Source organism: Mycetomoellerius zeteki, unplaced genomic scaffold, assembly GCF_001594055.1.
Source record: "Mycetomoellerius zeteki isolate Tzet28-1 unplaced genomic scaffold, Tzet1.0 scaffold156, whole genome shotgun sequence".
In the NCBI taxonomy this organism is placed as follows: domain Eukaryota; kingdom Metazoa; phylum Arthropoda; class Insecta; order Hymenoptera; family Formicidae; genus Mycetomoellerius; species Mycetomoellerius zeteki.
In genome coordinates this window covers 394,358-415,426 of record NW_017256511.1, presented here as the reverse complement: position 1 = coordinate 415,426, position 21,069 = coordinate 394,358, and the positions used below count along the sequence as shown (strand labels likewise).

Below are 21,069 nucleotides of genomic sequence, written 5' to 3'. Positions count from 1 at the left end.
ACTTTCTTTATAAAACATTAACATTTTGTAGATTAAAAAATATTATAAGAAAAAAAATAATTGAAAAACCGATACTAATTTCAAGCAGACAAAATTAAAGCTACAATATTTAATAATTAATTCAACGAGTAATAATTGGCTTAAAAAGGCACACTAATAGGAAATTATCCTATAAATGCGGAAAAAAATCAATTTGAATTTTAAATGCGAAAACATTTTGGACGGAGTCCGGGGAATATTCCCTGAATGGTTTCGATCAGACTTCGATTAGTTTTTGATACCGTCAATACCTGCGACGCGATTGTCAGAATTGCGACTGTGGGTGTGTACTTCCTCCGTGGGTTCTGCATGTATCTTGAGTTACTCGACGTACAGCTTTGATCGCGACGGAGGATTATTCGCTCGGATGAAAATAGAGCGCGCGAACAACACCTTGCGTCAGGCCGAATCTATAATTAGATTCGCGGCCGAGAGGAAAATTGTAAAATACAGCTCGCTGCATGAATCTCGAGGGTCACACGCGCGCTTTTACGTAGATCCACGAGAATTTACGTTCGTGATACGGAAATCCGGAAGATTATCTCTATTATTATTTTTCGCGTTTTATCGGCTTTTCCTTTTTTCAATATAAATTCGTTATAAGATCGAGACGCAGCGCGGATGTGCGCTAGTTTGCGGAGCGGATGTTCGTAGCGGATACTTGTATAGACGCGAGTATTGTCTCTTGGTCAATAACGTGTGATTAGCAAAGAATTCCAAAACGATATATATTATCGGAAAATTCCGCGAAACCTCTCTCAAGGCCTTCGACGATTTTATTTATATTCGTTTTGTTATAAAAGATTTCCCCACGTAAACACAGGGCGTCAATCCAGAAATTGTCTGACATTAATAGATTACCTGCTCCCAAGGAATACATATTTCCGCCGTGTGAAATCAAGGGATGGTAACGCGGTACGATGCGAAGGTTTATGCAACGCGTCGATCCGGTCGTTTAAACCGTGATAAATTATCATTGTCGCAGCAGATTTAGGCCAGTATTCATAGTCAGTTCTTATATATTTAAGACGGTCTTAAGTACAGTCTTGAGATGTTATAAGTTAGTCACTGGATTTTCATTTTAAGACATTACTTAAGACAATCTTAAAATAAGAACGGACTATAAATACCGGCCCTCGAGAAAATCAGACGCACGCGAGTAAAAATTTAATTTTTTTGTGCTTCCCGATTTTTCCCAGATAGAACACGAAATCATAATTAAGTGATAACGATATCACAGAATGTCATCATGACGTCATTTGATACTTAAAAATTAACTTATAAGTGACGAATGAGGTCCTTATGATATTATTATGTCTTCTATGTTCTACTTGGGTTGCTTTTGCCTCGTTCTTATCGTGTATGAGTCGCTAAAAATTGTCTTCCACACTGATCTTTGCATTCTTTTCGCGATACTGTTTGAGTTTAAAAAGGAGAAAAAGAAATTAAGTAAACCGCGAAAGTGTGGACAATGCTGCCGGAGATGGCATTTCTCCCGTCCTTTTTATATATTTTATCTCACTAACAAGTATTTTTTTATACATAATTGACATTCCTTATCATAGACGCAATTTCATTCATTATATAAGATGCACAACTGCACCATCTTTATTTATAAAAAAACTAACAACAATGCTCTACACACACACGCACAACACACAACACACATATACACGAACGTACAAATGAAGTACAGATGCGCGGATATATACATATATACGAGCGCGAAAATTATTCTTCGTGAAACATTTGTCGTGAATAAAAATTGCTTACATTGGAATTTTTATGCAGATATTCCTTTCTTGTGACGTGTCAATTATATCGTATATGTGCATATATCATGTATGAATAAATACATACACAAAGTGTACTTGAATTTGATATTAGTGCGAATTTTTTTATTCAAATCTGACACGTTTATATTCCTTTTACGAATTAGAATAGAAAGAATACGCAGTTTTAAATTTTAAAGAACTTAATTTTGCATATTTTTTAGAACATTCTAGATGATTTAAGCGACGTAGATTGTTTATAAAGATTTTAATTTAATAATAATATAATATTGAGAATTATTTTTTACGTGAATACAGAAATAAGTTCAGTGATTATATATTTATTTTTATTTAAAATGAAAATCAATATTATTTTATTCAAAGAAGTTATTCATGCATTTTTAATTTACACAGTACATGCTGCACACCAATATTTTCGTATTTACATGAAGAATGTTCCACAAATGTCGGATTAATCCATATTGGAAGGTTCTACGATGAAACTGTGTTTAATAATTTAATATAAATTATGGACAGATAGAAGTTCAGATAAACTTATCTAATTTTAATTTTATTCAATTTTGTATTTGAAATATAATATTTTATTGAATAGTATCGTCAAGCATATTGTTGCTTTATCCCTATAAAATATTTTTTAAACAAGGGGTATTACAAATTAAAATTTTGATGAAAATATGGCTTCGAAAATAATCAAAGTACTATTTTTCTACTTATTATGATATAATCGTTTATTTATTTCATTATTAAATGATCAATTAAATGATCATCATTGTCGCCAATTATAATACGTGCGAATTATCAACAGATCTCAAAATTAATCAAATTATTATTTATTGAGACACATGCATTATAATTGCAATTTACGATTCGTTTATCAATTTTAAACATTTCAAAATTAAAGATAGCTCTACCACCACGTTCTCCTATTGACATGCGAGTTTCTCGTCGAATCTCCAGTTATCACTCGATTCACACAACTCACGTTATTATATTTACTGTATAAACAGATCTGTTTAATAGCGTCTATTAATAATAATATGCTTCTCTTAAAAAAAAAGGAATGCCTGGAATTGTATTACAAATATCTGTCCTGTATGGCACATGCAACACTCATGAGCCTTTGACACCTGCTTGCTGATGGGACATTAATCACTAAAGATCAATAGTGATCTATAAAATAATACCACCGTAACTATGTAATCGGAATTTCGTTATGTAATCTTTCTCATTTACCGGTGCTAATGTGGTGACAGGTGCACACCCAGGCTGCCTGTCTGAAAAATCGCTATAATGTTCGGAAATAACGCAATCCACGTACGTGTGTAATGGTAGCGATTAACAGATAGTGATCGATCATCGATTCTTTCCACTTGATCGTTTCTTCTTTTTTTGTTTTGGCTGATATCTGACATATACAGGCAGCTACATTCTTTTACGAACGCTGCAGGGTAGATGCACCAGTGAGCGGTCGGTTAATTAATTGAATTTTTTGCGACTGCAACGAAATTTTGTGTTGTTTGTTTTATTAATTCGAGATCGTCATTAACTTCGAAAATACACCGCATAAAATTAACGACAAAAATGAATCAACAGGCTCGCCGGTTTCAATAAATGCGATTGCTGAGGAGTGTGTAATTAGAAACCGACAGAGCATTGTGCCCTCATTCACTAGTGCATCCAGCCTGACGCGAGTTATTACAGCGATGTGTAATCCATCGATTTGTACGTTTTTTTTTTGCGCGCAGGGAGGAATCTTTGTTATCACGAGCCATATCATTTGAGCAGAAATGAACGGGTCTAATTGTCATGGACATTCGTGAGATAACGAAGTTAGTGCTGGCTTGATACTAGATACGTTCGTTTTTCCGCGTGAATCCGTTGAATTATTATCTTGTCATAACGCGTACAAGTCGAATGCTTCACACTAATAATATTACAAGTAGCCGGTGCAAAGCAATGCTTCATCATCGTCGAATCTTCCCGATTCGATCGAATGCTCGCGCGATCATTAGACAGTCTTCTTTCGCTCGTGAAGACTGAAAGAATTGAAACTCTAACGCATGTGAAATAATATTGGAAGAAATTTTTTTAACTTGATATCGATTTAACGAATTTATTATTTGCCGGATTATGTGTCATATACGACGTTCGCACGAAAAACGTGGAAGCGTTGCTTTTCACCACTAACTATATTTCTCTCAGCTGGCGAGCTACTAGATACTTAATGTTAACGTCGGTCAGTCATAATCAGATTACTAACAAACTGTTTTTCTTTTCTTTCTTGTTAACCCCGGTTGCCCGTGGCCTGTAGGCTTGGAGTGCTAACAATGGATATCCACTCGCCCCGTGCTAACACCTGGACTCTGGAACAGCATCCCGCGTTCGATCGGTTCACCAACCAGCCGACCACCTTCGCCGTCCGTCCGCGTCACCAGCCCCGTTCGTCAAGCTTATCCATCATCCTGTATCCTCTTAATGTTCGGAAACGTTAGTTTCTCCCACGCGTCTCGGCGATCGATGGAGTCGTCGCCGATTGGAATCCGAGCCACTTCGTGCCGTCGTAACCCGTCGATGGCACAAATATAATCGTCTCACTTCGCAAAACGGTAGCGTTGCGAGATGCATATTAGCATAATATGATTACAGAGATTTGGGACCCTATATACATTTTATATATTATATATTTATGCATAAATATATATTATATATTTTATGTAGAATACCCGCACGCCTCGCAAGACTATTCCGAATTTGTTTTGGACGCGAGTCAGGTATGCGAAATCTGAATTTAGTGCAACGTTAGCGGTAATAGCAGTAGTTTTTAGTATGAAACGTTAGTTTATCGGTTATTTTTACTCCCTCGTGGGGAGGGGAATTTTGTTGTAGCACGCGCGCGATGTATCTCCGAAGTATTTTATTTTCTCTCTCTTCTCGTGGCAGCGATGAAATGTTGTTCGCGTTTTTCCCAGTACTTATGACTACGCTGGCACCTCCCCGTCTCTGGAGGTGGCAGCGCAAGAATGTGACAACGTTAATATAACTTAAACGCAATGATATGATATATTTACGCGCATTTTTAAGAGCTAACTGCTGAAGGAAGTGTCGCGTGAAAAAAAAAACAAACGAGAATATATGCGAGAACTCGCGAAATTCTTCAAAGCCCTCGTCGGAGAAAATCACAATTGATGCCAATGTGTCTTCCCTTTTTTTTCTCGTGCGACACATCTCTCACGTCGGAGAAATTGTCGAAATTCTGTACAACTCTCTCGCATAAATGTGCCTTATGTAATGTTAAAGTAGTGCGGTGTAGCCGCGTTACCGTTCTAGATAAAGCTTTGTTATCGATAGACTCTACGTAGTAGCGTTAGAACTGTGCAATCAAAATTTAACTTTCACGCGATATGTATATTCCAAGAAAGAGAAGGACAATTAAATCGCTCTTCTAATAGTCTTTTTCGTTAAGTTGCGAGAAGGACTGTTAGGAACATCCGTAGCTAGAATCATGAATATCCCGATAAGGCTTTAAAAGTATGCGTTGTATGCGGATGCACGAGAGAGCTACATGTACATATTGTTTCAGCTAAAAGTATTAAGAGAAGTGCTATTCGCAGAGAATATTCTAGTACGTCAATGTGCAATACGTTGATGATGAAAGAAAAGTGGCAGGTCATTCAAAATGCGTTGCCAAGATTTGTGAAATAAATTTTGACTTTGCGAAAAACTTACAATTCAAACCGCAGGATTATCGAACAAATACGTATGTATATGTATTTACATAAATATCGATAAAACGTCGATATCATCAAGCAAAACGGTAAAACAAAAATAATAGAGGTATCGCGAGATCTGTTATGACTTTCTACACCGCGGAATTATTTGCTAGATATTATTAATCATGTATATGAATATAAACAAAAGAAATGTATGTAATCTCTGTCTACATACAAGCAAAGAGTGTTTGCATGAGAGAGTGACTTACTTAATATCGACTTTATCATTATATTAGAGAGTTGCACCACTTTTTAGGTCTGCCATATTGTACATGTAACGATTAAGAATATCAAGTTGCACGCGTTATATAACTTCTGTATAGTCATTCATGTGTCAAATGTTATACTCGTTCTTTCGACAGATATTTTTGAATTTTTGTCCAAGGAGTCTCTCCTAGGTGTACCGATAGCTCGGTCCTTCATGTATATATAAGCGTTGAAAGATATACACGCACATGTTTAAGAGTGATCTGAAATCTACTTAAGTTCTCAACGTAAAAAAAAAAACAAATATATTCGATATATATTTTATTATTGTACGTAAATAATTGATTTAACGAAATATTTTGAATATCATTATCCTTTATTAAGTGCGATTATAATATACGAATTATATATGCGCATTCGCGAGCGTGATTATATAGAGAACAGATATGTATATTCTTTATGTATATGCTGTTTAATATATACATGCGCCTGTGAGAACGTAAATTATTACACATGTATACACATAATGTATTATACATATGCACTGACTCAGTTGAACATCCGGACGGTATGAATAAATACCACTGTGATTTACTTCTGCGTCAAATGGCGATACATTGTCTGTTATGATTTTGGAAAGAAAATCCATATTTAATATTTGCGTTCTATCATAATTTATATAGTTTTTGTATAACATTATTGCAGCTCGCACTGCTTATCAATTATATAAGCTATATAGCGCATAAATATCCGATCTTTATTATTATTTTTTTATAATTTTTCGAGATTATTATTATTATTATTATCGCAGAAGTAAACACAGGCGTGATTTGTTTACACCCTGTTATCGTATTTATAAATGTATTCAGATAAGTTACATAAGAAATTATATATATGTGCAAGCAATCTTGTTAGATCTTACGGCATGCGAATTTACATTTATTATTCTATAGTTATATAGTTTTTTTGCCGAAATTTATTGTATATGATAATTTTTTAGTTTCATATTTTATTTTAATGTTGATATATGTGCAGGATATGTGGCAATATTAATGTGTAAGTGACAATGAAAAGCAATTCTGTTTTCTGAAATCTCGGAAAGATCTGATTACGAATCATAGTATACTGTACGCTACTTATCGAAGAAAATTCACAATTTACACTGAAGTGCAAATAAAATAGTTTATACAAACATGTATAAATACTATGACGAACGGTAATAAAAATATTTTTTCAATACTCGACACTTCCTTGACACTTGAAAGAAATGATAAGTATAAGTAAGATTTCCGTTTTATTGATATACACAAGCATAAGTTACCAAAAAGTAAATGGATATTTTATAATCTCATACAAAACATATCGAAATATTTACATTAGCTTTATTTCTCTATTAAAAAAGATCCTTTTATGTACAAAAAAATATCATTTAACATAATATTCAATATATAAATTATTTTTTTATTGTTACAATTAGTACAAGTAATAGAAAAATCCTTTTATCATTTTATGACTTTGGTAATCGATAGAAACTACCGGAAAGTAACAGTTGGTGTTCCCTGACTTTTCTGTCCAGAAACTGCCTCAATTCTGGTAAGCCGCATTCGACAGCGCCCGGTCCTTGCGACGCGAACATTTTCAACATCTGATGAATCCTTTCTATTGGCAATGAATCTAGATTCGTCAACATTCCAACGATATACGACCAGAACACTTGCAATTCCTCCTCTCTCTGATCGCTGGCTGAAGCCATTGCACTCTCAGTCTCCTCCTCGACAATATCCGTCGATAAACGGTTCTTCGACGTACTTTCCTCTTGCAGAACGAACACATCGTTAGAAATCTCTTTCAGAAGACCTTGCGACACCCAAAATGCTATTTTGCGTCGAAGAACAGTCGCAGGTGCATGCATCACCTCCGCCAGATCTTGCAAAGTCCACTCATCTGCAAAATAAACTTAATTTAAGAACAACTGTTTCACCATATATTTGTGTTTCGATTTGACAAATAATCAACGTGTTCTTACTTTTATCCTGAAAGTGCAAGATAATCGTTGCATGCACCGGCGTGACATTTATATCTAGCTTTCTGTCCTTCAATTCGATTTCCAGGCTTACGTTTCCTAAGTGAGGCTTCCAGCAGAGCGTCCTGTTTCCTTTCAAGGCCTCGAACGCCTTCACATATTTGTTCAGTTGATTCTGCACGATGCTTGGCAGTTTCAATTTCCAGTCTTCCTTGAACGGCGGCCAGAACTGCGCCGATAGTATGAGCGCTTCCCTCTGCAAATTGTAACTGGTGTCGGAGTGGATATTACCATCTATCCTTTTCGAGTCATAAACATCCTTCAGCATAACTTCGCAGTAATGCAATTGATTCTCGCCGAATCGTCTCTTCAACAACTCTAAGTGACGTATCTCGCGTTCGGTATGATAGTTGAGTTGTGAGAGCAGTCTATCCGCTAGCAACGTGCGATACTCGTTGACGAATAAGTCCTGGCTGCCGTAAACGTTCACTAGCGTAGAAATGATATCGGATACTTTACGCTGTGTCGATTTAGCTAGAAAGATAAATTTTCATTGAGAAAAAGTTTATTATAAAAATATCTTATTTCAATGAGCATATAAATGTTGAAACTGCTTTTTGTGATTCAATTTCGACTCAAGTCTTAATTTGGAGTAATATATACTAGTATTTTAAATCTAACTCCTCAGAAATAGGATATATCATAATGATAAATGCAGTTTAAAATAGCGCGAATTTTTTCGCCAAAGCCAATTATACAGTATGCGCCAAAAAAAATGTGACTCTCTTTTAATCACTATTATGCTTGTTGAGTGTGACATAGTAACGCAGTGATTGCAATTAAAGGAAATCATATCGAATAAATATTTGGCAGGGCAAAATATTTGTGTTATCAAATTTGCCCCCGTCCACTCATTTTATTTAACTAAATCGACAACTGAAGTGTTAGTTGTGAGTCGCATTTTTTTTTGGCGCATACTGTACAAGGAAATTGCGCAGTTTACCGGGATCAGCATCGACTGGATCCGGCATCCATTTTTCCCAATCTTCAGTCTCGTCGTCCGCCGAACCATCGTCCAGCTGCAAGCACTCGCCTTTCACCAATTCGTCGGCTAACTCACTGGGTGAATCATCAAGCAAACTATTAACGACGGAACGTACGGTGTCTTCTCTGCTCCTCAAGTAGCATCTAAAGGATAAATTGGACTTGACAAACAACTGTATTTTTTTTAACATTTTATATTAATTCACATTACGAATTGCAACTTTGATGCGACAAAACAAGGAATCTCACTTGATAGGTTCCGTTACAGCTTCTAGAAGAACCCCGGTTGGATCGAGATGCTTGAGCGCTTTGATCGCAGCAATATAAGCGGTCACTATATCTGGAGTGTTCACACCAGCATGCAAGAGCCGCGTTTTGATCGCTTCCTGCAGATTCTTAACCAGAACTTTCCGTTTATCGGTTCTTTCTAAACAAATTCGGAGATCATCCACTGCAGGTTGTGACTCGGGATATTCTAGAGAAAAATGTAGCATGTAATTGTATAAGTTGCAAATAAATAAATCTTTATAGATATATATAAATTAACTTTATATTATATAGATATATTAATTAAAATTGTAAATATTATTATATTAAAGAGATGATCGATTCTTATGTTAGTATACGTTTCATATAGAAAATGAGATAGTTTCTGTTTGAACTTGTTTATAGCGTTGCGAACTTCGTCGCTAAGTGTTACAGTTTTCGAGAAACCACCGGAATAAACTCTTATCAACCAATTCATGACAACAGTTTCGAGCCACTAAACAATAAAATGTAATAATGTGTCATTATTATACAATTATGTAATATTATATATATATAAGAGAGAGCTAACATACATTTTCTAAAGAGATCAACTGCGACACATCAAACGTTTTATCACACGTTTGAATTACATGATTCTTGATACGAATATGAATTAGCGATGTGAGTACATTTCCCACTAGCCTCTCCAATAACTCCAACTCGATTAATTTTCTATTTGTTTCGTGAAACATATAAACTATCATCTGGCATCGACAATTCTCCATTTCCTGGCCACATCCTGTACACTGGATCTCGCTGATTGATATATCTGGTTTAAAGCATATATTCTTATCATATTTCCCATATTTTTCATGAAACAAATCACAAGTACAACACAAATAATAAAGATAAATATTTGTGTAATTTACCTTGTGACGAATTATCTGAATTGCAAAATACATTGAACGCGATTTTATAAAAATGTTCTATGATGCATTCATGGCACAGAGGTAGTTGGCTCAATAACGTCGCTCTCACGATGAGCTTGAATTGTGCTTCTATATCTATACTGCCCTCGATGTTTGACGTTTCGCCTTTGTTCTGTCTTAAGAATTCTAGCTTTTTTAGAATTGGTAGAAATTCTGTGAGACTGGCGTATAGACCATCAACAGCAGATTTGAACAATTCAAAACCCCGTTGGCTATCCTCCGTGTACTCAAACTTCTCCCAGAATGTTGGCGCCACGTGACAACGGATGTATTGTTCTATGTTATGAATCACAACTTCTATGATATATTCCGTTGTCTTGACGAATTGTATAATCTCCACTAAATTCGCAAATTCCTCCTCTGTACACTCATCTTGAATCTAAAAAAAAAAACAGATTATCAAGCACTCTTACAGTAGAATTTAAAAAAAATTTGTTAAAGGATTGAGTCATGTGTTTCTGTGATAATGAAAATCATATATGTCACATATACCGTTTTTTTTTTAATTATTATAAGCTTTTTAATCTAAAAATAACACATAATTTTAAAAATAACAGATGTCAGTTTGAACTTTAAACAGAGCTAAATTTTTAAACATGATATCCAAATTATCCGAAATAATTGTCATCTCAAGTCTAACAATAAAGTGTTTAATTATTCAGGTAATCAAAATCTTATACCTAAAGAGTGTCAATTTAACTTAAAAATCCATGAATTTTCAGAACTACGAAAAGAGAAAAGATTGCAAAATACATTTTATCAATATTTATTAAAATTATATTAAATTTTTGTACATCTATTAGTCAAATATTTAAAAATTCAGATCTTATTTACAATTCTGACATTGAACATCGCACTTATTTTGAGGTTATGATTTCATAATCTCATATTAACGTTGATATCGTAAAAGATATTCCATTGTCGAAAAAATAAATTTGTAATTTTAGTGTACAACATACATTGCGCTTACCTTTCCTTTAATTATTGGAAATACACGTTCTAATTGATCGAAGAAATTGTTTGACTTCTCTTCTACCTTCGCCATGTTTACTAACACATGCAAGCAACGTTGCCTAGTTTAGGTTATGTTGTAACCGGGTTTATGTTAGGTTATGGTTTACGATTAAAGAAAGTAAACTGAAAAGAGAAGTAAACAGATTTTTTGGAGCTTTTTTATATATTAGAGTGACTTCGATCAAACTCGATTAATTTGTCAAATAATTTCATCAACGTGGATAAAATTTTAAATTCTTTTCGTTGCATGTAACACTGAGAAATTAAATCAGAAGCATATTTTAATAATCTGAAGTTTTACTGGAAGCAATTTTGCAAGTTATGTTAATTGCAAATTAAGTTAATTAAAGTCGATCGACGTCGCCATCAGAGAGATGCAGATACAGATATTGAAAATACTGTCTTTATTTTCAAAATGTCTTTATTTTCAGAATTGCAGTGTAAGCATGAATAGATTTTCATTCAAGTATAGGAACGTGATTCTGGGTGTGACTGCGACCGCATTTGGATATTATGCAATCCTTATGCCACACACTGTCTTCCTTAAACAGTACAAATATATGGTGGCCACATACCAGTGAGTAATGCAAGGTTTTAGGATTTCCATTCTTTATTCCAAGTCTGAGACTTAATGTCCTTTTTTTCTATAAACGCATAGAATGGAAAAAGAGGTGCCATTAAACTCTAAAGTCCAGCAGATAATCCAGAAGGTAATGAGCGACTTGAAACTGTCCGATGACATTAAGGATGCTATAAAGCCTTTCAGCATATTTGGTTTTGATTTGCTTCACGCTGGCACTTTCAACGCTAAATACGGCGCAATACTGGGAATTCCCATTAATTTCACCAATACTGCAGAGCAGCTTCGCAAGAACTTGCAGATCAAGGAGGAGCCAGTAGACTGGATGCGGCAAGACGCGAAGGCTTTTCTGGAAGCAGTAACGTTCTCCGAGGATGCACAAAAATTTGCGATAGCGCGTGAAATCCTGCGAATTCAGGCAGAGGAGCCGTGCTTTAATTCACTCGTTCTGGCTTTGATTATAGGGACTCTGTGGACACTTTACAACGTTATATTGTACAGATATAAACTACGCAAAGGCAATGTGATAGCATTGATAGTACAACGTACGCTTTACACGACTTTTACTTTATTTGGTGCAATATTTTGGTTCGGTGTAAAGGACTATCGAAGTTATCAGCTCGATAGAAAGAATGACGAAGCCTTGTGCCATTTAGGAACCGAATATATCAAGGGAGGACAGGAATTTTACGAAAAAACGTTAAGCAGAAACAGAGCTTTGAGGACTCTCCTTGGAACAGAAGGGAAAAGTACATATACCGTTCACGGAAATGAAGAGAATTTTTTTAGACTGAAGCATATGCCAATCTCCAACAGGAAAGATTTTTTCGATTCGCATCTACGAAACTTGGAAGGTATGAAATAAATTGATTTCTTTATACCTACTTAAAATTTTAAGTATCTTTTTTTACATTGACCATCCAAGATCCTTGAATGATCAAAATTCTAATGATATCCAGTACGTTTTGTAATTTCAAAATTATCTTTTTATTTCCGTAATTAACTGCAGGTTAACTATTTCATACGCGCAAAAATGAATGGAACGTTAAGTACTTAGTGTGATCGGAAATTTATGTACAAACAAAATTAATGTAAATACATTTATGACGTTATTGTGATTGTTGGTGATAAGATGCGATATTCGTAATAAACTATTTGAAAAACAGTTCATTTGGTATATATATTATTAATTACAATATATATATGTATGTATATATGCATATTAGTCCTTAGACTACCTATTGTGCTTACGAGACATTGCTATTTCCTTAACGTAAAAAGCATTCATCATAGATGGTACATATTCCCAATGCATATTTCAGCACATGATTATCTTTTATAGAAGTTACAGGTAAGAGGACACATTTTATACATTATCTATATTTCTATATTATATAAGCCTTATCACATACCATAACATTTTGTTAAATTAATATTTAAAAAAAACTGCAAATATTACATATTGTAGCTAATTTGTACAAATTCTTATCTCCTTTCATATATATATATATATATATATATAACCGAAGGTAAAGCTCTCGCGCGAGCGGCCTGTAGAAACATATAATACTCGGGCAGAGAAACGCGTCAATTGCCTACAGAATTCTTCTATACAGAAAAATTGTACATCTCGGACTACGAAAGACCAAGTGAGCCAAACTGAAAAGAGAATCGTAACGTGAATATAAGGTGTATATACTGTGCTAGATAGAGAGATCAGTTCGTGCTACCACTTACCAGAGTTAGCTTATCTTCCTCCTTCTTAAGTATCTTCGTGGTCTGTTCTTGGTCGAACTTGACGACGGCGGCGATTACTCTGGCCAGTACCATCGTCTCTCTTCCCATCATGTATTCGAACAGAATGTTTCTAAGATACTCAATTTCTGTCGAATCTTCCAATGTGTCGTGTCGCAAGCTGACCAGTTTCCGGAGTTCCGCGAGTTCTCGCCTCTGAGACGTCAAAGTCTGTTGCAAGGTGTGAATCGAACCGGTACTCGTATGTATCGCTGCCATCGCCACGCGAGAAGTACTTTCCAATTCCTGTATGAAATTTCACTTTACTCAGAACTCTCAATTTTAAACAACCGTGCTATGTAAAATAAGCATGTATAGAAAAAAAGGCATAGTGAGTGTAGGCTTTAAATAAAAAGAAATAAAGCTTTACCTCGGAAGCTGCATCAGTTTGTGCATCAGGCTGAAAATAATGCGGAATACGTGAACGCAAATTAAAAAATTAAATTTAAAAAAAAATAAATCATGCATGAATAAATAGTCATACATTTAAAAATTTATATCTAAATAAATAAATGTAAAATATACATATAGCGTTAAATTAAATTATACTTTCAAATTATGCAAACTTACCTTTCTTTCGTTCTGCCACTCTTTTGTTAGCTCATTCAATTCGTCCTCGTGTTTAACTTGCAGATTGTCAATTTTCTGCTGCACTATAGCCTTCCATTTTTTTTCCAATTCTTTTATTTCATCAGTGTGTTCCTTCTTAATCTGCGCGATGGTTTCTACCAAGCGATCAATATCTTTTCCCTTCTCTACTACCACATCTTTTTTCTCTAGAACAAGGCTCTCGAGTTGCTCAGACTTCTCTGTCAACTCTATTTGACAATCTTTCAATTGTTCCTTGTATTGTTGCACAAGATTCGACTCGTAGTTGTGTTGGCGATCTACGTAAAGATTAAATATCGGTTATATATTGGAATGTTTCTCAAAATTTTTTTTTGTTTCATTACATATAAAAAAAATATATATAATTTTTTTAAATATAAAATAGTATCTTACCGAAACGTTTCTCCAACGCGGCTTGAAGTTCTTCTTCTTTGTCATGCAACTGAGCTTGAAACTCTTTCACCAGCTGCTTCAGCCTCATGCCTTGTTCCTCCTCGCTGGTCTTCAACTGTTCCCTCAATTGATTGGTTTGCGACCTTAGTTCATTATTTGCAAGTTGCATCTGCGTCTCTTTCGCTTGGAATGTAATCAATGCTTCATCAAGCTGGGCCTCTAATCTCTTATTTTCCTCGCGCAACTTGTCGCTGATGAGTTGGCCCTTCGCGTCTTTGTCCTTATGGACAGTTTCCAATTCTTTCCGTAACATATCGTTCGTCCGAATGAGAGAATTAATTTCCGACTGTAAACCAGTGATCTTTTCTTCCGCTAACGCGAGCGAATTTTTCAGCGTGTCCGCACCCTTCCTCCTTTCGTCGATTTCGAGCGAAAACCGTTTTAAATTCCCAATCTCTTGTGACATGTTGGATATTTTATCTTCCAATAATTTTATCTCCGCGTCTTTCGCCGTCAATGTATCTTTCAAGGCGCCCACCTCCGGCGACGAATTCTTCGCGGACTGCAAAGCTTCAATCTCCGACTGCAGTCTACCATTTTCCATACGTAGGGCCTCTAAACTAGATATCTTAGACTGTAAATTATTTACACGAGTTTGCAACTGCGTGCTGCTAGATTTTACTCTTTCCAACTCGGCAATTCTGTCCTTCAGAGTTTTTTGCTCGGCAATCAACACGTTGTTCTCCGAACGTATTGCCTCTGCATTAGAATTCTTTTGGATTAAATCATTAAGTTCTGAATTCAGCTCTTTATTCTTTTCTTCCACGTCTTTAATTCTCTGAACTTCATCCCTTATTGTCCTTAATTTTGCACAAAGTCGCAAGTTCTCTTCCTTCTTGCTGTTACAGTTTGTCATAGCTGTACCTAACTCGAAAATTTTATCCTTCAACTCGGCATCCCTCTCGTCAAGTTTTCCTTTGATTTCTTGCGATTCTTTTTCGCTCATCACTAATCTCTCATTTAATGAATTCAATTCCGCATCTTTACGTTCTAATTGCGAGCTAACGTTACTTAATTCGTTGCTTAAACGTTCTACCTTCTCGCTTTGACTGTTGAGCTGAGACTTATACGATTCCACGTAATTCTTCACTGTTCTCCGCAATTCTTCAATCTCCTTCTCATAATCTGCGATTTTCTGCTTCAGAGCCTCGTCGTTTTCGCAAAGCTTCTGATTGTGACTCAAGAGATCGTTTTGTTTGTCTTTCAGATCTTTGTTCTCCAAGGTGATCGTCATAAGTTGAGAATTTTCTAATTTCAGCGACTCTATTTGTTTCTCGAAAGTCTTCAACATGTTGGACAATTCTGCCTGCCGAGTCTTTGATTGGTCAAGCTCGGCTTTTACCTCCTCGATCGTTTTATTTTGTCGCTCTTTAATAGTTTTTATCTTCTTCAATTGTACGAGTTTCACGTTTACCGTTTCCTGCAATGCTTTGTTATTCTCCATTAATTCGGTAGTTTCTTTCGCATGATTCTCCCTCGTCGCTTGATACTCAGCCTCCAAGTTTAGGTACTTCCTCACGTGTTCCTCAATTGTCTGTATATGACTGTCGCATGTGGATTTTAAATAGGCGACATGCTCCTCTTCGCTTCCTAGTTTCTCATCGCGAGTTTTTATCTCACCCTCTTTTTCAGCTAGATCTTGCTTCAAGCGAGCTATTTCTAATCTCGAAGCGTACAGCTCTTTTCGCAACGTATCTTGATTGCTGTTTTCCGATTTGAACGAATTAATGACTTCGGTCGCCTCACGTAACTTCGCGTTCAATTCATCTACCTTTTTAAAGGCATGACTGACTTGCACATGTTTTTCCCTTAAATCATCAATCTCGCCAGACAATGCATGATTTACAGATTCGAGATTCTCTAATGTCCTCAGCCGTTCTCGTAGAACCTTAACATCCTGTTGTGACTGCGTTAATTTGTGCGATGCCGCTTCCAGATCGTGAATTTTAAAATTGAGATTATCGATCTCGGCTATTAATTTGTTATTCGTCGTATTAAGTTCGTCGTATTGGTTACTCTTCAGCGTCATTTCTTTCAGTCGTTCGTTACTCTTCCTCAATTCCGCTTCTAGTGCGGATTTGTGATTCGCAACTTGCGCAAATTCTGATTGCAAGTCTGTCTCTTTGAGTATAAGCTGTTCTTGATCCTTTATCTTCGAACGCAATTTATCTATTTCGGACCTCAGTGTTATATTTTCTTTTTCGAGCTTTGTAAAAGATGCGGCAAGAGTCGCGCTCATGTCCAATACTTTGGCCTTTTGATTTAAGAATTCTTCTGCAACGACATTTTTTACGTCCATGCAATCCTGCTTTAAACGACGCATACAATCGTTATAATAAATAAGACGATTTATAAAATCGCTTCTCTCTTTTTTCAGTAAATTTATAACCGAACTGTCTGCCTGGACCTTGTTTTTAAAGTCATCGATCGTAGATTTGCAAAGCTCGAACTCACTTTGTATCGCGCTTAATTCGATTTTTTTATTCTCCAATTCTTCTTGCAGCCCTGAAAGCTTTTCCAATTTATCATTCAGCGATATGATTTCTGCTTTCTGTTCGGTCAATTTATTCTTAGCTTCTTCGAGCATGTCTGTGTATTGTTGCACTTTTTTATTATAATTTTCGCACACCTGATCTTTATCGATCAACGCGTTTCTCATATTCTCCAATTCTTTGTCAACGCTTTGTACTGTCGCTTGAAGTTTCTCAATCGTCGAGTCAGCGTCTTTCTGTCTTTCTTCCACGATAATCCTGTGTGCTTGGTACTCCTCCCTCAGATCTGAATATGTGGTCTTCCAAGCAAGCAATTCACTTCGTATAGATTCTTTTTCGTATTTATATTCTATATTTTGTTTCTCCAATTTATCCTGCAGTTCTTGTAACTCGATTTCTTTTTCCTTTAAACGTACCGTTAATTCGTCTAGCTTATTCTCGTTGTCTGTTTTAATCTTTTCACTATGATCGACTTCCTCATGATGTTTTATTCCCACCTGTTCGATTTTTTCTTTCGATGTTATCGCATTTTTATCCGCTATACTCGAATCAGTATGCAGGGATTTCAGTTCACTCAATTCGGCCTTATATCTCGCTACTGCCTCGTTTAAACTCTCTTTATCTTCTGTTATGTGTTTCAGATCGATTCGCAGCTGCTTGATTTGTTCCTCTTTCTCCTCGAGTTCTCTGTGCACGGACAGTTTATTCTCAGCTAACGAAATCGCCGATTCCTCCTCGCGTTTGTGCAAAGTATCTATTTGCTCAGTCAGTTTTTCAATCTCAATACGCGCCGCACTCAGTTCACCCTCGGTGACGTTGATTCTCTCGGCAGTGGAATTCTTTAGCGCCTCGTGATCGTTCTCCAAAGTATTCTTCTCCTTCATCACTTCCAAAAATTTCTCCTTATTACGCTTTAAGGATTCCTTGTACTTCAAAACGAGACTTTCCAACTTTTTTAGCTTATCCTTTAACTGAGTATTTTCTACCGACAACGGGTTATTCTCGTCATTAGACGATTCATTCGCCAAATCAATTAGATTCACTTTAGAACTCTCCTTTGGTTGAGCCTCTTCCAACACTGAATTGTCTAAAATTGGTCCGCTTGATTGTAACAATTTTATCTTTGTATTCAATGTATTTATGATGTGATCTTTCTCTTCTATATCATTCCTCAGTACATCTTCTAAGTGTGCTTTCGCTTGTTGCTCTAATTGACATTGTTCCTTTAGGTCGGTTATTCTTCTTAGAACCTTGTCTTGTGTTTCAACCAATACAGATTCCAGCCTGGATTTCGCTCTGTCCAATTCGCGATAGTGAGTAGCCAGATCCGTATATCTACCGCGATACTTGTGATATTTGGTTTGTACCTTTTTGTAAGCGGAATATAATTGATCCTTTGTAACTCTATCAAGATGAGGACTGATATTGTCGTCCATTTCGCTAGCAGATTGATCCATGTCCGACTGCAAAAGCAAAACTATCAGAGTTATCAAAGAGTTAGGAAGCTATCTGTCGAGAGGCATTTATAAGCGACAAACCTGTAAATGATAAAGATTCGGAGGACTCTCGTACATTGGAAACAACGAGGATGCGTCACTGGTGATACTACTCACTGAAGATCTTCTTGAGATCTCCATGCGATTCGAAGACGGCGACATCAGGTCAACATTTTGGAAACTGTGCTTCACCGGAGTGTTCTTTGGTGTTTCTGCAAAATAAAGAATTCAATACCATCTCTAAACTATTCTATACAGAACATACGTAATATATACAGGGTAATACTGCATGTATGGTATTATTTACAAAAAGAGGCCTGTTCTTTTTAGCTGAGCTTCTTGCATGGGGTTCATCTTTTATCTTTCTCCAATGTAAAGAGAAAAGGAGGAAAGATGTATCATGCAAGTTTAGCCTGTTAAAAAAAAAAACAGGCCTAAAGTATCATACAGATCGTATCACCAATGTATTGATCATATAACTTTTTCTAGAAAATATGTATATGTACACATACATACAAAAAATTTACGCCCTAAGGAAAAAGTTACATGATTGACCCTCAAAACAGAACGCTCAAGTACAAGGCTCTTCAAGATCCTTCATGTTTCCAGAGTTGAAGTGTCATTAGCATCCCATTCTGGCGATTTATCCCATACATCAAGAATCTTCAAATTTTGTACATCTGGTGGTGAAACTCGCCAAGGCGATCAAGGTATGCTTACCGTCTCCATCCTCCGTCAGACTAAAATTGTCATTCGACGCTTCCTGAATAGAGCTGTTGGACAAGGCCGGCGATACCACTGCCTGCAAGAAACAACAACAAAAGAATAGGCCAATTGCAGATCGTCATTTTCGTAGAATCAATCACGTTCGAACAAGAAGGGAGAGTTTAACCTGCGCCAGTTGTTGCACACTCGCCTGCAGCCTCGCAGGCGACTGCTTCATCTCCTCCGCGAGTTTGTCCTTGAATTTCTTGAACATCCTGGCGTGTGGCTATCGAAAGCAGCGGTCGGTGACGATAAGCGAGCGTGATAAGCGAGCGCGATAAGCGCCGTGCGAAATTGAAGTCCTTCAATCAGTCACGAGTGGAGTACAATAACGCACTGTTTACGTGGATTCGGGCCGTCAGGAACGGTGACGCGAACACGGGGAATCCGGACTACGACGGGAATGTACGGCGCTGGGGACATGGTACCGGAAACGCCGCTCCTCTTTCCGCCTTCCGGATCTTCGTGAGCGAGAACACCTCCGATAAGAACACTGCGAAAAAATCGCACGATCGTCGAGCTACACAATACATTATTTGATTATCCCATACATACATTGTATGCATGTGTGTGCGTTGACCGCCATTACTGTGTGGGCGCTCGACGTCATCGGGTAGATCAGACACCGTTTTCAACTGTTGAATCTTTCTATTACGTGACGTAATCTTTTTATACAATTGCGACAATAATTTTATACAATAAAGTGACAAACTTCAAGAATTGATTAAATATACATAATCATCACTATATTATTTAATTGAAAAAATTAAAATGAAATTTAAGTTATATTTAATCAAGTTGAGTTTTCATAATCTAGACTACATAGAAAGATCACATCTCACTTTTCGCAATTCTACAATCTCATATTGTCTCAATGATGTAAAGTAGACGACGATAGGAACACACAATTAACAAAGTTATATTTAATAAAAAATAAGCCATGATACAATTGGATGTAACATTTAAACTCAACGATGTCAAGCGACGTTATGACCTCATACATAGAAAGATATTTTATTTAGGGATGCACCAGATATTCGGAAAGTATCCGGTATCCGGTATTATCCGGCATTTTTTTATTATCCGACCGGATAGTCGGATATCATTAGCATCCAGGAATATATCCGGTTGAAATCATCAAAAAAAATTGTTGATTTTTTTTTATTACACAAATGTTCTAAAAATAAGTATGCATATTCATAATGCTATATCTTATACATTGTTGCAAAATTACAATTTTTTCTCTATAGGCTTTTTTTTAAGACATTTTCCTGGAATTCTCGAGTCGGATATCCGACTCGAAAAAAATTGCCTTCTCGGATATCCAACCGGATACTGGATATCCGATGTTACATTTTGTTCCGATATCCGATATCCGATAATTTTACGATCCGGTGCACCCCTAATTCTACTGCTAAGAAAACAAAGAATATTTTCTTGATAATAATCTTAATATAAATTTATTGTAAATTTTAAAAAAACTCGTTATTGTTATATTCAATATAAAAATTATAATACAAAATTTACAAGAATTATTATTTTCTTTTGAAGAATATATAAAATTAATTGAAGAAATGACTTTATATAATAAAAAAATATCAAATTTGTTTTAAGGCAAAATAATTCAAAATTTAAAATTCACCTGAATCTTTAAAGCTCCAGTTGGGTTAAGTTAATTGGCAATTTAATTCAAGTAATATATTATATTATCAACTTACTTTATCTATGAAAAAAAAATTTAGATCAACAATA

At 35.9% G+C, this 21,069-nt stretch overlaps 4 protein-coding genes across 8 annotated transcripts in view; 2 read left to right on the top strand and 2 right to left on the bottom strand.

Annotated features, from left to right (window-relative positions):
* how (protein held out wings) overlaps nt 1-5,637 on the top strand; it is a 51,431-nt gene extending 45,794 nt beyond the window's left edge. For all 3 annotated transcript variants that reach the window (XM_018445211.1, XM_018445210.1, XM_018445209.1), the window contains exon 8: nt 4,144-5,637. The gene's annotated coding sequence lies outside the window, so the exon portion shown is untranslated. The remainder of the gene's footprint in view (nt 1-4,143) is intronic.
* A 1,679-nt stretch (nt 5,638-7,316) lies between these two features.
* morula (anaphase promoting complex subunit morula) lies at nt 7,317-11,206 on the bottom strand. Its single transcript, XM_018445239.1, has 8 exons — nt 11,085-11,206; nt 10,055-10,493; nt 9,719-9,954; nt 9,462-9,639; nt 9,126-9,354; nt 8,836-9,020; nt 7,836-8,366; nt 7,317-7,753 (listed from the first exon to the last, which is right to left on the bottom strand). The coding sequence occupies exons 1-8, from the start codon at nt 11,157-11,159 to the stop codon at nt 7,317-7,319; spliced, it is 2,310 nt and encodes a 769-aa protein (XP_018300741.1). The 5' UTR covers nt 11,160-11,206.
* A 1-nt stretch (nt 11,207) lies between these two features.
* Nucleotides 11,208-12,873, top strand: LOC108720952 (transmembrane protein 177). Of its 2 annotated transcripts, XM_018445238.1 has the most exons (4): nt 11,208-11,263; nt 11,560-11,705; nt 11,787-12,562; nt 12,718-12,873. In XM_018445238.1, exons 2-4 carry the CDS (start codon nt 11,575-11,577, stop codon nt 12,720-12,722), a joined length of 912 nt encoding a protein of 303 aa, XP_018300740.1. In that variant the 5' UTR covers nt 11,208-11,263; nt 11,560-11,574; the 3' UTR covers nt 12,723-12,873. The 2 variants fall into 2 exon arrangements, with proteins under 2 accessions (XP_018300740.1, XP_018300739.1); XM_018445237.1 differs by having other exon boundaries at nt 11,787-12,873.
* Nucleotides 12,874-12,944: 71 nt separating this feature from the next.
* LOC108720951 (golgin subfamily A member 4) lies at nt 12,945-19,933 on the bottom strand. Of its 2 annotated transcripts, XM_018445235.1 has the most exons (8): nt 19,445-19,932; nt 19,273-19,354; nt 18,595-18,764; nt 14,505-18,519; nt 14,073-14,389; nt 13,873-13,902; nt 13,446-13,748; nt 12,945-13,367 (listed from the first exon to the last, which is right to left on the bottom strand). In XM_018445235.1, exons 1-8 carry the CDS (start codon nt 19,529-19,531, stop codon nt 13,344-13,346), a joined length of 5,028 nt encoding a protein of 1,675 aa, XP_018300737.1. In that variant the 5' UTR covers nt 19,532-19,932; the 3' UTR covers nt 12,945-13,343. The 2 variants fall into 2 exon arrangements, with proteins under 2 accessions (XP_018300737.1, XP_018300738.1); XM_018445236.1 differs by lacking the exon at nt 13,873-13,902 and having other exon boundaries at nt 19,445-19,933.
* Between the last annotated feature and the right edge of the window lie 1,136 nt (nt 19,934-21,069).

Excerpts from the sequence above, each read along its gene's own strand:
- morula (XM_018445239.1), bottom strand. The coding sequence starts at position 11,159 with ATGGCGAAGGTAGAAGAGAAGTCAAACAATTTCTTCGATCAATTAGAA. Across the intron at positions 10,494-11,084 it reads TTCCAATAATTAAAGGAAAG|ATTCAAGATGAGTGTACAGA; the intron begins GTAAGCGCAATG and ends TTTTTTTTTTAG. Across the intron at positions 9,955-10,054 it reads TTCAGATAATTCGTCACAAG|ATATATCAATCAGCGAGATC; the intron begins GTAAATTACACA and ends GCTTTAAACCAG.
- LOC108720952 (XM_018445237.1), top strand. The coding sequence starts at position 11,575 with ATGAATAGATTTTCATTCAAGTATAGGAACGTGATTCTGGGTGTGACT. Across the intron at positions 11,706-11,786 it reads TATATGGTGGCCACATACCA|AATGGAAAAAGAGGTGCCAT; the intron begins GTGAGTAATGCA and ends ATAAACGCATAG.
- LOC108720951 (XM_018445235.1), bottom strand. The coding sequence starts at position 19,531 with ATGTTCAAGAAATTCAAGGACAAACTCGCGGAGGAGATGAAGCAGTCG. Across the intron at positions 18,765-19,272 it reads TCTGACGGAGGATGGAGACG|AAACACCAAAGAACACTCCG; the intron begins GTAAGCATACCT and ends TTTATTTTGCAG. Across the intron at positions 13,749-13,872 it reads AAACTGATGCAGCTTCCGAG|GAATTGGAAAGTACTTCTCG; the intron begins GTAAAGCTTTAT and ends AATTTCATACAG.